The sequence below is a fragment of the Pholis gunnellus genome (assembly GCF_910591455.1).
Source record: "Pholis gunnellus genome assembly, chromosome: 17".
Lineage (NCBI taxonomy): Eukaryota > Metazoa > Chordata > Actinopteri > Perciformes > Pholidae > Pholis > Pholis gunnellus.
The window spans coordinates 13348547-13363905 of NC_136544.1; the positions used below are offsets into that span (position 1 = coordinate 13348547).

General features: G+C 46.3%; 1 protein-coding gene across 1 annotated transcript in view; it reads left to right on the forward strand.

Annotated features, from left to right (window-relative positions):
• The window catches only part of cep112 (centrosomal protein 112), a gene marked incomplete at both ends in the record, with an annotated part of 83293 nt that extends 67934 nt beyond the window's left edge, over positions 1-15359 (forward strand). The window contains 3 exons of the mRNA XM_079176849.1: positions 7623-7712; positions 13908-14009; positions 15291-15359. Coding sequence (XP_079032975.1) covers positions 7623-7712; positions 13908-14009; positions 15291-15359 — 261 coding nt within the window. The remainder of the gene's footprint in view (positions 1-7622; positions 7713-13907; positions 14010-15290) is intronic.

Genomic DNA, 15359 nt, shown 5'->3' on the forward strand with positions numbered 1-15359 from the left:
AGAAAGGTACACACACACACACAGGCCATGTCTCTTCTCTCTCTCTCTCTCACACACACACACACACCTTATCTATCCAACTCTGTGTCTTCGAACTCTTTCTGTCTGTCTCCACACACACACAAGCACACATGCTCACCTCGCCCTGCCAAAAGGGAGAGGTGGCTGGTGAATAAACAATGGCACTCCGCCCATAGTGTCACCCGCCTGGGCTTTGATCAGCACCGCTGTTCCTTCTCCCCACAGCAGTGCTTCCTGTCTTGCTGCCTGCTGAATTGTGCTATGTGCACACACACACACACACATAACTTTGTGTTTATGTCTCATTCTTATACATGGGCTCACATATACCGGTAATATCTTTTTTTCCCATTCCCTCCTCAATAAGTCTTTATCTCTGTGTCTCTCTGCCTCAAACTTGCTCACAAACATAGCTTTGAGTTAGTCCCCTTGTGTCGACATCTTTCAATAGTGTTGCATTCTCTAACACACACACACACGCGCTTTCTCCCACACACACACACAGAAATACACACTTTGATCCAGCAGTAACTTCTCGTGCGAGTCAAAGAGAAGGTCCTGTTGTAGTGTCCTCTGGTGAAGTGACAGCAGACACATTACATAATGCAACAGTGACCATCGTCTCACTCCGTTTGTAGATGAGAGTGAATATATATATGAGGTGCACCATTCTTTGTACACTTGACAGTGTGCGGTGTACATTTCTTTCTCAAATTTAGATTCCATGTGATGTAGTTGTTTTTGCTTTTGTGAATGCATACCAGTAATGGGGGATAAGGCTCCAGCGCACACACACACGCACACACACACACACACACACACATGCACACATTCAAGGGGGCTAGTTGCAGCAGCTGCAGTTTGTCTGTAGAACAGTAGTTATATATGCATTAGTTTCTGAGGGGGTTGAAAGGATGACTTTGCCTGTGGGAAGGAATGGCAGCAGTGGATCAAGAACAGGTGTGCTGGATACCCTCTGTTGCAGAGGCAAAGAGCTGCTTCAATAGTGTGTGTGTGTGTGTGTGTGTGTGTGTGTGTGTGTGTGTGTGTGTGTGTGTGTGTGTGTGTGTGTGTGTGTGTGTGTGTGTGTGTGTGTGTGTGTGTGTGTGTGTGTGTGTGTGTTTGGTCTTCTCTGTTCGTGTGTCTGTCCATGTCCTTCAACACATGTCCATATTCTTCATGTCAACCTTGAACTTTGCATTTGTTTACTGAAGTTTAAGCCACCTGTCATTCTGCCACTTTCTTTTTTACGGTGTGTGTGTGTGCGAGTGTGTGTGTGTGTGTATACTACTTTCATTTTATTTTACTAAAAGTTCCGGTGAGGAAATGGTTATGAATTGATGTAATACTGACGCCTCTATATGACCAATATAAGTAAACGAGACCATCAACGAGATGATGGGCTGTTTCCTATATAGTTATAGTTAATGCTTGTTTGGACTCATGCAGGTTCATCCGAAAACTTTTTTTTAACCTTTTAGACAAATCTTTGGTTGGCCTGTCAAATACACCAAAATAGCACCTCTACGGGGCAACTGCTCCCAGTTACTGCACACCTAATATTCTGCTTGAAATGGAGGACAAACAAAGCAAAAGTTATGACCGGTGAAAACCATCAAATATCAACAAGACAAAGAGATTATCATACAGCCTTTAACTCAGTAATTAGCTGACTAAGCTGTGTATCTGTGTGCGCATCCGTCTGCCTTCATGTCCATGTATATGTTGGTGTGAGTGTAAAACTCTACATGTGTGCCTGGTGTTGGCTGATTGATGACTTCTCCGGCTGTGGCCAGATTCCCGGCAGCGTTTGATCCGCATATCAGACGAGGTGGAAGTAGAGGAGAGAGAGAGAGAGAGATAAAATTCCAGGATGCAACGAGGGAACGTGGGAAGTAGAACAGCTCACAGAGACCATGCTCCATTCTCGGTCAACAAACGGAAATGACTCATTAAACCACGGGCCTAATGCGAAGTACAAAGTAACCACGACGGCCTAATGTCTTCTTCTTCCCCGTTTTCAAGAAGTCCGAGTATAGATGAGTCCGGGCTGTCGGCCGAAGTCGCCGCCATTACTGCGGTGGCACATCATTTCTGGTGACACTCTAATTTATGCGAAGCATTTCACTGCGTAAGCGCTTCTGTCCAATGGCATTAAATTAAAGGTTAGAATGTACGAAACTTAAACCTTTTTAATTGAGTCCAGCTTTAACAGATGGCTTGGCGTCTTTTCTGTGCTGCTAGCAGCTGCTCCAACGACGAGCAAAGGGCACAAGACTTTTTAAGGTTTAACTGTAGCCTCAGTGAAGTTCAAGCAGCACTAAATGCAAAAAAGAGATATATGCATAAACCTAGGGGTTCTCAACCTGACCACGTTGGTGTATTACTTGGTGTTATTGATCATTATTAGGGCAAAAGAACACCATTTATGTTAGAAATTACATAATGAAGGAGCTGACGGGATTTCATTTAGACTTTCATGCAAATAAATTGATTGATTGATAACATGACGTTTCCATGCAGCTTGAACTTCGCTTCAACTGCGAGGAATATGAAATTCCCTGTGATTGGTGTGCTGAGAACAGCCTCATGGAAGTGATACTTTGCCATATTTCAGTGTATAAGCAAACAGAATTCGTTAAAGCAGGTGATTTGTTAACAAATTCCGATGCCGGTACCACTACCAGCACCCTTAAAGTGACACGATACCAACTGAGTACTTCATTCGATACCGTTTTGAAGCTGAAGCGGTTCACTGAGGGACGTGCTTTCCACACAGAGCATAGTCTACTTTTTAATGATTCATTACGATGTCATGATGATGGTCAGGTCATGAAAATATTGCAGCTTTTTGTAAAAAGAGCAGGTTGTTGTTTTTATGAGTTACCTTCTGTTCCGTCCACGAAAGCTCTTAGAGATGCGTTATTCAACAGAATCGGCCTAAAGGAAAGTGAAACCCATATGGGAGGAGAATGAATACTTATACACTAAGAAATGACTGCGTGTGCGCGGTCTGCTGCGTCACCCGGGTCTGCCTCAGCTCCACCGCTTTGCCCATTGTTTGATCAGCAGGCAGTTAGGCTTCACTTTGAGCTTCACATTGGAGACTACGTCAATATTTTATACAGTCGAAGGCTTAAATACCTTCACCACTTTTTTTGATGAATGCAGGCAGCAGTCGACAGGCTGGAAGACCGCCTTCAGCTAATTTAGTGAAACACTCTCAGCTAGATGTATGTGGAGACGTGTTGTTGCCTGCTCATATTTGAAGCGTGTTGTTTGACATCAATTAATACTTTTCTGGCAAGAGCCTGAACATTTTAATCTTGAAATAAAACCACAATCTGTGTTTTTTATTATTCAAGAGAAGAGTTTTTAGGTTGCAATTGTGTTTTTGGAGTTTTGCTAAACTTTACATCCATTAAATGATACACCACTTGATAAACAGAATATATGTATGTGAGCCCACACACACACACACACACACACAGATACACAGATACACATAGGGCATATGGTGCATATTTCAGAGTTGTTTCCTATTCTCTTTCTACTGTAGCTCACAGCAGCTGAAAGAGACAGCGATGGAAAGATAGAGAACAGTGCGTTCCCCCTGTGGGCACAGCTCGGTTGCAACATGTCTTCATTAACAGAGCAATTGTCTTTCTATTTTCATCAGTACTAGGGAAGGCGCCTCCATAACTGTGCCGACATGTGTGCATATTGCAATAGACGAGATAACTGTTCTGTTTGCCGTTCAGGAGAGTTTGCCGTCATCGTATCTTCCCACTTCAGTTCGAAATCAACTCGGGGGGGGAAAGTGGAAAGCATCAAAAGCACTGAAAGCAAGTCAGTTCATACCAATACCAGTGATACGTTTCAGAGGGGCTGTCCTGGTCGACTTGCTAAACCACATCTTTTTATTCCTACACTCAGACAGACACAAGTTTCACTTCTCTAACACCTCAGGAGGGAGACCTCTCTCCCTCTCCTCTTCTTCCTCCTCCTCCTCCTCCTCCTCCTACAGCTTCTCTCTTGCACTCACTTCTGTACCTTTCCCACAATCCTTTGATAAAAGTGCAGATAAAAGAGTGTCTGTGCTCATCTCTCTGGCCATCCACCTCTCCTTGAGGTTAGCGCCTCCTTTATTATTTACTATTAGATCAGTAAACATGCATTCACACACCGCCTTGTTCTACTAAAGCTGCTGTGTGTGTGTGTGTGTGTGTGTGGGTGTGTGGGCGCAGTCCACATACTGTGTCTTTGCTTATGTGTCTGTGTGCTTCGTGCCCCTTGTGTATGTATCTGTTCTTACCCTTTTGCTTGTGTGTGTGTGCGTGTGTGTGTGTGTGAGTGTGTGTGTGTGTGTCCCTGGCTGGAGGCGGTGCAGTGTGAGGTTTTTCGCTGCTGTCTGAAGTCGTCCAGCCTCAGTGTCATTAGAGGATCTCTTTAATCCAGACTTTGGGAGAAACTTCTGACAGCACGCTGCAAATAGAAGGCCCCGCCGCACATGAAGAGCAGCTCGGCTCCTAACAAAACACCAAGTTTAAAGAGGCCCCTGGCCTTTTTTTTTTTTTTTCTCCTCCCACTATTCCCTCCCTTCTTTCTTCTCTGCCTTTTTCCCCCCCTTGCCCTCTGTTGCTTTTACTTCACCCTAGGGAAACATGCTTGCCTTATCTGCGCAGAAGGACCACCCAGGAAAGATGACTCAGGCATCGGTGTGTCTGTTCGCCCGTGTGTGTTTGTGTGCATACTACACTGGAATTGCACACTCATCTGACTGAGTGTAGCACTCACATTTTTCAGAACTTTAGCTGTTAATATTAATGCATGCCTATACCTGCATGGATCGCTCTGAGCGGCGTGTTTGTTGGTGCTTGCGTGCGCGTGTGCCTCGCTAATCCTTTGAGCCAAAGTTTGGAATGAAAGGCAGAGGCGCATTGCTGATGGAGAGGTGAGAGAGAGAGAGAGAGAGAGGCCTTCAAGTTGCAGACTGCGGCACTTTGCAGCAGAGGTACACTACGCTGCCCCCCCACCCCGTCTCCTCACTCCGGCCTCGTGTTCGCCTCCTTCCCGTCCCTCCCGTCTCTCAGTCACACCTTTCTGAGCTGATATCCTCCGCCTGTCTTATCTTCTTGCTTTGCATTTTCTTTACTTTTTTTTTTCCCCCTCCTGCAGGCACCTTTCTCTTTCATTCTCCACCTTCTCCTCTCCCCTCCCTCCATCTCTCTCCCGAAGGAAATCTGATTTCCCCCTCTTCCCCGGCCTGTTCGCAATGATCCCAGTCTGCATGACTGATAAAGACCATATCGACCGTAGCATCTGGAGACACTTTAGCAGGATCCTCTACACGCCACCTTTCACACACTAAATACTAACGACCTGCGTCTTGCGGGGATCAATGATAAAAAACTGCTGCACCTGCAAAATTATTTTGTGGAATTGTGTTTCCAAGGGCCCCACTTTCATATTTCCCCTCAAATGCTTTGAGAAATGACTGTATATGTTAGCCATATTCACAAAATCCTTATTATTTGAGATCAGATTAATGTTTAGGTCCGACTGTGCATGTGTGCACATTCTCAGTCATCTCTTGTTCTTGAATTCCTATTTGCGGCGACCAGAGTCGGTGTGATATCCGTTTCTCTGACTCGATATTTCCGAGGTCCTTTCTGACTCACAAAGCGCTTTTTATCCATCAGCCGAATCATCCCATATGATTCTATTAATGAAGTGACAAGTGCTGAACTTTCGACCCTCAGAGTTGTTTTGAGCACACCGGATACAGAACCCACATGAAAGAGACGAACACGTCAGCAGTGAGGCCCACTAAGTCAGCCTTTACTTCCCAGAAGACCTGGTCCACAAAAGGCTGTGTCACGGTGCGGGGAATCGGGAGTGGGATCAGAAACGGGAGGCGTGATTCATCCGAGTCTTCTTTGTCGGTCGTGCTGCTGCCTTTAAAAGGACAGATGTAGACGAGCTGAGGGTCGCGATGGAGAAGTTTTGGAGACAAAGGGTACAACGTACTTTATCCACTTGCATACAGCAAGAAATACACTTCTTAAATCAAGAAAGGAACAATCTGTGCAACACATTCTGGTGCTTTATATCATCAGACCGTATAAACGGTTTAAACTCCGAATGCTTTTCTAGCGTCGTTGCGCCTTTTTTTGGATTCACCAATACACAAAATGAAATGATGAAACCGATGGCAAGGGGCTGCACTGGATGCAGACGTGGGCTGCGATGGGATCGTGACTTGCTCAGAAATACCCTGATTAATAGGATCACAAAAACCAGCTGCCTTTCATGCCGCCGAGCTAAAACTGACCCCAACGTGCTCCTGAATCATAATAGTCTATTAATGTGTGTGTGTGTGTGTGTGTGTGTGTGTATATGTGTCGAGTAATCCATCTACCGGGGGCGTAAACTGCAGAAGAAATTCTAGGTTACGTTGTTCATCAGTTTCATTTACTGTGAGATCTTCTGTATCCAACAATCTGACAACAGAGGTTTCAACTTTCCTTTCTAGTCCGTAGTTCTCCCAGAGTTGCGACCAAGAAGTTCAACCGGGCCCCGAAGCCTGACAGTCTGTGTGTGATTTATGTCGGCGTAGTGGGTTGTAGATCAGGCCGGTCATGCCTATCACCTGGACTGTGTTTCCATCGGCTCTCAGAATCGACGAGGCAACACCTGGCCCGCTCACTCAACTCCACTGGGGCGACACACCGAGGACGTTGATGCTAACCAGTGCCCCCCCCATACACTTGTTGTGTGTGTGTGTGTGTGTGTGTGTGTGTGTGTGTGGAAAGTCTAAATGCATGTGTGTGCCTTTTATGTTCAGGTGTGCGTGTATATATCGCTCGCCCTCTCTCTCTCTGCTTTTCATGCAGACTAATCAAAGACGAAGTGTCCACATGTGCACTCAAAACATCTGGTTCTGCGTCGCATGAAGGAACTGCGCCTTTCTTTCCGCTGCTATCACTTACAGGCAGGGAGGGAAATAAATGTCCTACACACACACACACACACACACACACACACACACACGTATTGTGTCTTTCTTACTTGCTTGAATCTTAGAAAGCAAACTAGATTAAACTCTTTATTGGCGCCTGTGGGGAAATTTGATCAACTCCGGCGTTTGTATGTGAGAGAGGTTGTTCTCCACTAAATGAGACATCTCTCTTATTACTGCCAAAGAAATAATGATCCTTAAAGGAGTGCAAGTTTTACAAAAGCCTTGGAAGTTTGCTAATTCCCTGAGCGAGCGAGTCTCTCTCTCTCTTTCTGCATGCCCTTGTCTATAAATGAGTTTGGGCTTAATGAGGCCAGCTTGCCAGTAATTACTGTCATGACTTCATTATTAGCCTTTTTAACGCGCAAAGACTAATCACAGGCGGCATCTCTCCTCGCCGTCCCTCTGTCCTTCCTTCTGTCTCATTTGTCTCTGTCCTGCATATTCTCTCGTTGGCTCCGTATGTCTTGTTTTCTCATTCAGAAGTGTCTTTACATTTCACCACACGGATCTGCAGTTTCTGTTCTTTTTTCCCCCCGTCAGTCAGCCGACAACACTGACTGTCTCTCCCTTCCCCCAGGCTCTGCAGGAGAAGGTGGGAAGTCTACAGAGGCAGCTGCACTGCTCGGAGAAGAAGCTGCTTAGCAAGGAGCTCGAGACCGACGAGAAGGTAACACCGTCACTCTGTTTTCTTTTTCATGCTCGTCGGGCATTCACAGGAGAGGCTTAAACTCATTTGCTCCTCGCCATTACCGGCGCATCAGCCTCAGCCTTTTTTCATCGATGTCAATCAACACATGTGTAGCACACAGCAGTTTGGGGGTCCGGTGCCTTGCTCAAGAGCTTCACGGCTGTGCCCGGGAGGCAAACTGGCACCTCTTCATCTACCGGTCCATACTTGAGCCAGTTGACCCTCAGGTTACCAAACCAAGTCCCCACGGACTGACCTCCTGGCCCACCTCACACCTCTCTCTTTGCTTCTTGCCAGCACCCACCTTTGCTCCCCCGTCCCCCGGTGTCCCGAGCCCCTCACCCTCAGTTGCCATCCTTACCAGACCCTCCAGGGGGCCACAAAAGACAGAAAAGAAACGGGATCCCTTCTGCCCTCCCCTCGTCACTCTACCATCTCGTTCTCCTGTTCAGAGCCACAGATATGCCCCCTCGCACATTTCCCAAATTCCTTGAGATTTGGCTTCAAGAGCCAGCGCCTAGGGCCAGGAATGCCACCACCGCCTGTGTTCAGAGGGAAGCCTCTCTGTGTGTGTGTGTGTGTGTGTGTGTGTGTGTGTGTGTGTGTGTGTGTGTGTGTGTGTGTGTGTGTGTGTGTGTGTGTGTGTGTGTGTGTGTGTGTGTGTGTGTGTGTGTGTGTGTGTGCGCACACACTCTCCCCATTGCTCCCCAGAATGCCCTGTAATCAGGCTCTGTTTTGACCTTGACACACACAGAGAAGAAAGCACTAATGACTACACTCACACGGGAGGCTCTTCTTTGTACCCTGGTATGTACACCAAAGGCATTCATCCCCTTGTGTCCCCTGCGATCCGCCCACTGACCCTTGTACACACTTCACACACTCGTCACACACCTCGGTGTCTGGCCGCCGTAAATCTGCAGGAAGGGGGTCAGTGGTTTTTAGGAGCCGTTGGTCGCTGACCTCGTCCCAGAGGCGCTGCGCGTTGTTTCCTATAGCCCAAGAGGAGCTGACCCCTGAACCCGCCGGGCTGTGATGTCAGACTGCGTCGTCTGGATACGAGTTTGGGTTACTCTTTTTTTTTTTTTTTTTTTCTGCTTCGCATTACTGGTGTTTTGTTAGTGTTATTTACCGGGTGATCCATCACTGAAGACACGATCAATAGATGTATTGGTGAAAATGTTTTCCTGCAGAGAGTTGAAAGAAATGTACCCGCTCTCTGATATTTCTCTCTCAAGGTGAAGAGCAACACTTTGGCATGTCGTTTACGTGTTAACCGCTTGTAGCGTGACTTTAGAGGCTCAGTGATAGCAGTGGAAGGTGTTGACGTAAACTAATAGGTATGATGACGGTTCAATCAGACGTTGGTCCACTGCTTTGAAGATGCCAACATATATTCTGAGTTCAACACATGACATTTTACTTAAAAACAAAAATATTGTGGATGTCATTTTTTATTAATAAAAGTTAATTTACTCCTTTATTTTGCACATTAAATCAAAACCCACTTATTGCTTGCGGTCTATAGAGCTTAGTCTTGTTTTGATCCTGACGCCAGTAAGAAACTGATTTTAGTGCTGATACCAAAGATGCTTTTTTTTCTTCTTTTTTCTGGGAACAAATCAGCAACATTATGATTTAAATCAGGCAATATGTCACAGCGAAGAAACGGGTAAACAAGACTGAGAATTTGATTCAGCATTTGGTACCAATTGTACGTACTTGACGGTTCTCAACTCTCTGCCACAAACACATTTCGCTAATCCATCGCAGATTGCTTCGCCGCGACAAAAGTTGGCAGCGAAGACACAAACAGGAAGTGTGCCACAGTCGGGCTAGAATGGAGGAATCTCCGCACCTCAGCCGAACCCGATCTAAAAGCGACGCTTCAACGGATACCACGGAAGGATGAGATGTGAAGCTCGCGGTTCTAGGAAGAGCTTTACCAACGTCTTCATCGCTAATAGCCGTCTCTCATCGGATGGACAGGTTCCTGGCATGTGTGTCTGCACAGAGCCCTTAGAGTACGACTTCTAATGATGAAATCTACGCCACGCAGACCCTCGCACAATCGCGTAACTTGGGTTTCACAGTGTTTTTTCACAGAGCTTAAAGTGTGTGTTTGTGTGCACCCCTAAGAGTCACAGTTCTACTCCCTGTGCGGAGAGAGAGACTGAATCATATATGTGTTCCTGCCTCCTACCCTGCTCTCTCCTAAGGTCAGGTGTGTGTGGTGTGGTGTGCGCACGGTGCATGTCAATAGCAAAACTGCCTTTCTGCTGTGTATTGTTATTCGGTTGGTGTGTGACCGTTTGCATTTAGCGTAAGTGCGTCCTCATCGGTTGATTGTTTTTTTTTGTATATGATGATAATAATCCTCCACTCTCTGTCTCCTCGCGCCGATATTGCGCTATAGTTTATCTGCCAAGACTTGTCTTTGTAATCCGATCCCTCCCATGCAAAAGAACCAGCCTTTCTGCCCAGACTTCACACAGATGTTGCCTGCCTTACACTTGCAGGGCCCTCGCAGGCTCGCACTCTAAAATGGCGGCTCAGCAGCTCCTTGTGTGGTTCAAGTCTCCTTGAAGAGAGCAGCAGAATGTTGACGAGCACAGCTCTTTGTATGAATACATAATGATACAGTGGGCACGGCGAAATGTACACGTTTTTAGAGATATGTTCTCCTGCGTCATGGGACCCTGGTGGAATACAAAATAAAACATTGTTTTCGGTGTCGACGCCGACAAAAAGAAAAAAGAAATGCAGAGGAGTTGAACTTAAGTTCTGTCGTCTCAGTCGTCTTCCTGTGCGCTGTTTTTGTTGAGGCATATTACATCAGCAGCTACCAATCCATCCCATAGTTCTAACAACTTCAAAAAGATCTGTAGCCACTTCTAATCTCCTCCTTCCTACCGGTTTTCTTTTTTTTTCTCTTTTTTCTCCCCCTCTCGCACCAAAGTGTTTTTGAATTCAAATCGCTCCTTGGTGAACTCCGGGTGCCAACTCAGTGGATGTGGAGGTGCAAACTTTGTGAGTGGCGTCATTTTGATGTACCCCCTTGTTCCTGACAAGGTTTTTTGTCACTTTGGAACAAGGGGGTGGTGGTGGGGGTATATATCAAAAATGTCTTTCCAGCAGCTACTCACCCCCACCCCTCCCAACCTGTCCCACGCAAGCCTGCACACACAGACACCCCAACTTCATTAGCATACATCAAGCTTCCCAACGATGTGACAAACTTCATTTGAACGTTGAAAGTGTTGAGGGCTTGTTTCTTTCTGCTGGCAGCTGTCAAAAACCACGCCATGTGACGGTACCAAGCGCAAGGGAAAGTCAAAACCACAATCTAAAGACTATATATAGATGAAATGTTGTCATTTTAAGATGACTGGGAGGGGAAAACGACTGCCGCTCCTCGCAGGCTTCAAAACTAGAGAATTACGCTTCATCAAGAACAAACAAAAATCTCATTTTTAAAACGAGCTGTGGAGATGAAACCTGATTTTTCTCCTGAAAGTCAAAGTCCCTTCTTTTTTCATTGCTTTGGGAGATAGTGGCACACTTCTCTCCCCCCCCTCCCTGCATATCCCTTTTCTATCCGGCTCACTCTCATCTGGAGTCCGTCAATGACCGAAACCTCACGGAAGGCTTGATCAGCAGTACTGTTCAAAGGCACCCGACATCTGTCCTAATGGTGAGGAGGCTCTTTTTCTCTTCTTTTTTTTTTCCCGCCACATGCCTCCTGCCACCTGTCAGAAAAACAAACATGCCTTTGCTGTACAAAAAAAAAAAAAGATGTTGAAAGAAATAGAAAAATGTGTTTGCGTGAAGGAAAGATAGAGATGAGAGAGGAGGGACCCTGGAAGAGGCGAGAGGATGCAAAGCAGACATCTTTGGGGAGTTTTGAGAGATGCTCCATGGAGAGATACGGTACTTTACCGATCCTTTTGCTGTTTGTTTTTTTTTCTGGATCTGTTAGCTGCGCATACCTTTCCACAACGGAGTCGCTGCTGCTGCTGCCTCCACCCACACACAAGCTGTAGTTAGCCGTGCTGTGGAAAGATGCGATCGGTCTGCTAACCGTGTAGCAATTATCGTCCTGCCATCAGGTCAACGTAGATAAACGGAAAATTCATGTACTATGCATTAATACAACGTCTACAATACAAGTTTAGCAGGTCGTGATAGCCATGAGGTCATTGAGACAGAAGCCGGATACGCTGCATACCCACAATGCATACGTTCTAGTCCAGGTGGATCGGCCCGCCGACCGTACCAACACCAGCGGGGGCCCCCGTTGCTCCCTGTGAGTCCCGGTGAAGCCGCCATTGTTGTAGCCGTGCCCGTTCTTAATGTATGGGGAGGGAAATGGAGACGGCGTTGCCACAGAGGAGCTTGTAATTTAGGCGGAGCGGATCTCTCATTGCTGTGGCGACTGCACCATACATGAACCAAGAATGCAAACGCTAAGGAGCGTGGCTTTTGAAGAATCTTAGACTTATATTCAGAGCGGTTGGTAAGGGATGTGTTTATTCAACCATTGTTTATTGCTTTGGTCTGAGGTAGTGGAGTGTGTTTTGTCTTGGCTTGCCATTCTGTTATGACTACAGAAGCTGCTATAGATAGATAGAAAATCTGCACTCCCATGGCTTCAGCTGATTTTTCAACTCCCGGACATTTAAATTAAAGCTTCTGAAACCCGTTTTTTTTTTTTTTCTTCTTCTTCTTCTTCTTCTTATTGCCACTTGTTTGAAAAGGTCACTCTCAAATTATCCCTGACTTCATTCTCACACAGAGAAGAAGAAAAAAGAAAAAAGAGACATATGTCTGTAAACTTTCAAAATGAATGGGGCAGAAGGAGCCTGAAAAGAAATGGCCAAGTTGTGTCGGTCTAATCTACGGCGCACTGTGCCCGAGACAAAGAGAACCGCTTCATGTTGGGATCATTTATATGGGGGGGGGGGGGGTTCTTTGAAGTGCTTCCCAATCCCTTTCATTGTGCCCGAGAAGATTAATTAGCCGAAACCAGAACAATCAGTTAAATACACAACAGGAAAATGATTTTAGGAAAACCAATCTTTTCCCCCCGTCACCTCATTCACGCTCTCTTCACATGAAAGGCCGGACTGATGAGAAGGGGAGGGTGGGGATGTTCTTAATGTGAGCCGGACGTTGGCTCTGTCAAAGACATTATGGTCTGCTGAAATGCTCAGACTCTCCCCTGGTTACACCTTGAAATATGCGGTGGGGGGGAAACTGTTGCTTTTCACAGCCCCCGTTGATTCCTTCCCAGCTCTGTTAAACTATTCATCAAGCTCTGAATTAATTGATCCGGCAACTCTTTTCAAAACGCTGTAAATGCTTCTTTTTCTTTTTCTTTTTTCTTTACAGCACTGTAAAAAAACAAAGCTCCGCGCTTGTGCATGTGTGTGAGTTCCATTCATGTGTGTTTGTGGCTGAAATAGGGGGGGGTTGCGTTTACCAAAAAAAAAAAAAAAAAAACTTTTCAACTTCTATAATCAGACTCTGGTTTAGTGGAGTGTAATTTAGCCCCAGACAGACTTCCTCCAGTCCTCCCCAGTGGAGCTAGCTAGCTGTTGAGCTGCTGCTGCTACTGCGTTTGATGTGCTCTGCCCTCCACCGCGGCCCTGTCCTCTTCCAAACCCAGCTGTGTCGGGCCCCATAAATGCATTGTGTCGAGATCATCTGGCTGTAGGCGGCAGCCGCCAGTAGGGGGTGTTGTGCAGAGCGAGCCGTGCCAGTCTGTGGGACCCCCTGTGGAGATGTGAAGGAGCTGTGAAGAGCGAGGGAATACTCCGAGCCATGAATAAAGAGGGGATACCCACTGTCTGTGTGCGTGTGTGTGTGTGTCCTAATCACTTGGCCGCTCCGTCTGAGTGTGTGTTTAGATGAATGGGTAGCAGAGTCACTTATTCAGCAAAGATTTTAATTGATTACTAGTCATTTGCTTGATTTTGTCTTTAATTGTATCAATGTTTTTTTTTTTATAAATGCTATAAATACAGCTGAAGATCACAAGTTTAAAGTTGTGTGCATGGATAATGCATACGTATTAATTGGGCTGTGTAATACGGATTTATGCACATATTTGTTCAGGTGTTCCTCCTGAGTTAACCGACCGTTGTTTGGCTGCCCCGCCCTCTGTCGTCTCAGGTGACCGCGGTGCGTCGGCAGTACGAGGAGAGGATCAGAGGCTTGATGCCAGCAGAGCTCAGGCAGGAACTGGAGGACACCATCGCCTCTCTGAAAGCTCAGGTGAGAAGTGACTGTTTGCCAGATTACCGATCAGATACAGGCAGGAACAGAACAAACACGCTGACACGTTCAATCCGGTGGCTTTAGTTTCAGGAATGTTAAAAATCGTCGCGGGCGCTCGGGTTCCCATTTTGAACCTATAAAATATCTCTTCCATTCGTCCATATATTGAAACACAATATACTGTCTATCGGACAGATTTTCAAAGTAAAGTTCATCCTCAGTTCTTTTAAAAGTCGATTTATGTCCTTGACAGTCCTCTTTATTAACCTTAATATCACCTCTTCATCAGATCACCCCTCGCTTAACCACATTCATGTAGCCCTGTTGTTCCTCTGAGCCGCTCAATATCAATAAAGGGCTTTTCATCTTCATCAGCTGTGACATTGTAAACGAAAGAGGGATTTTTTTTTTTCTGTAAACGCCGATGAAACAGTGCGGTGCAAGTTTTTTTGTGAAAGGAGCTCATCATAAACCCCGGCCTTGTTCAAATAGCTTTACCAAGATCCCGTTTCAGTGCGCAGACCACAGCCCTGTGATCGGATATGTTTATAAGATGTAATTCATGACCAGAGCGCTCTCTCCTCTCATTGACGACGTCTTAGGTTTTTCACATTAAAGCGCATTCATTTTACCAAAAAAAAAAAAAAAGGAAAAAAAAGGTGGGGAGAGTTTCTGTGTCTCTGGAGGCATCCGACCACATTTCGTTGGGGTTTTGCATCTACTTCACCACCGTGAAGTGCCAAATGAAATGCTAGAACTTCCCTGAGGTCTCCCCCCAACAGAAAGGAATGTAGCCTCGGCTCCAGTACGGTAGTCCCAGAACAATACGGATCCTTTTTTTGGAGCCGCCATTTCTCTGCCAGGCTTCGGGATGCCGTGTAAATGTAGACGGAGGTTTATTTTCACTTCGGGCCCAAAGACACTTCATAAATAAACTCGCACTTTGTAGCCAAACAAAAGAACCTCTCGCCGTGTCCTAACCTCGACTAACCTGGCTCATAATCTTCCCTCTGTCCCCATGTGCCTTAACCCCGCTGCCCTAATCTCCTGACCCCCCCTAACCCCTGCTGGTCCTGACCCCTGGACTCAACAACCGAGCCTTTCTTCCACCCCGGCTCACCCCCTCCACCCAAAAGCACAATGCCAAAGCCATCACGCGTCTCCGCTTCCAGTTTCTGCATTCTGAAGCGCGCCGGTTTCCTACTTCCCTCGTTCTGATTAAACAACTAATCAGTTTTACCCTGTGCCATGTGTTGCATTGTGTGTCCGTGTTTGCAGGTTAACTTCCTTCAGAAGAGAGCCTCGCTGCTGCAGGAAGACCTGGATGCCTGTCGCAGCAGGAGGTGA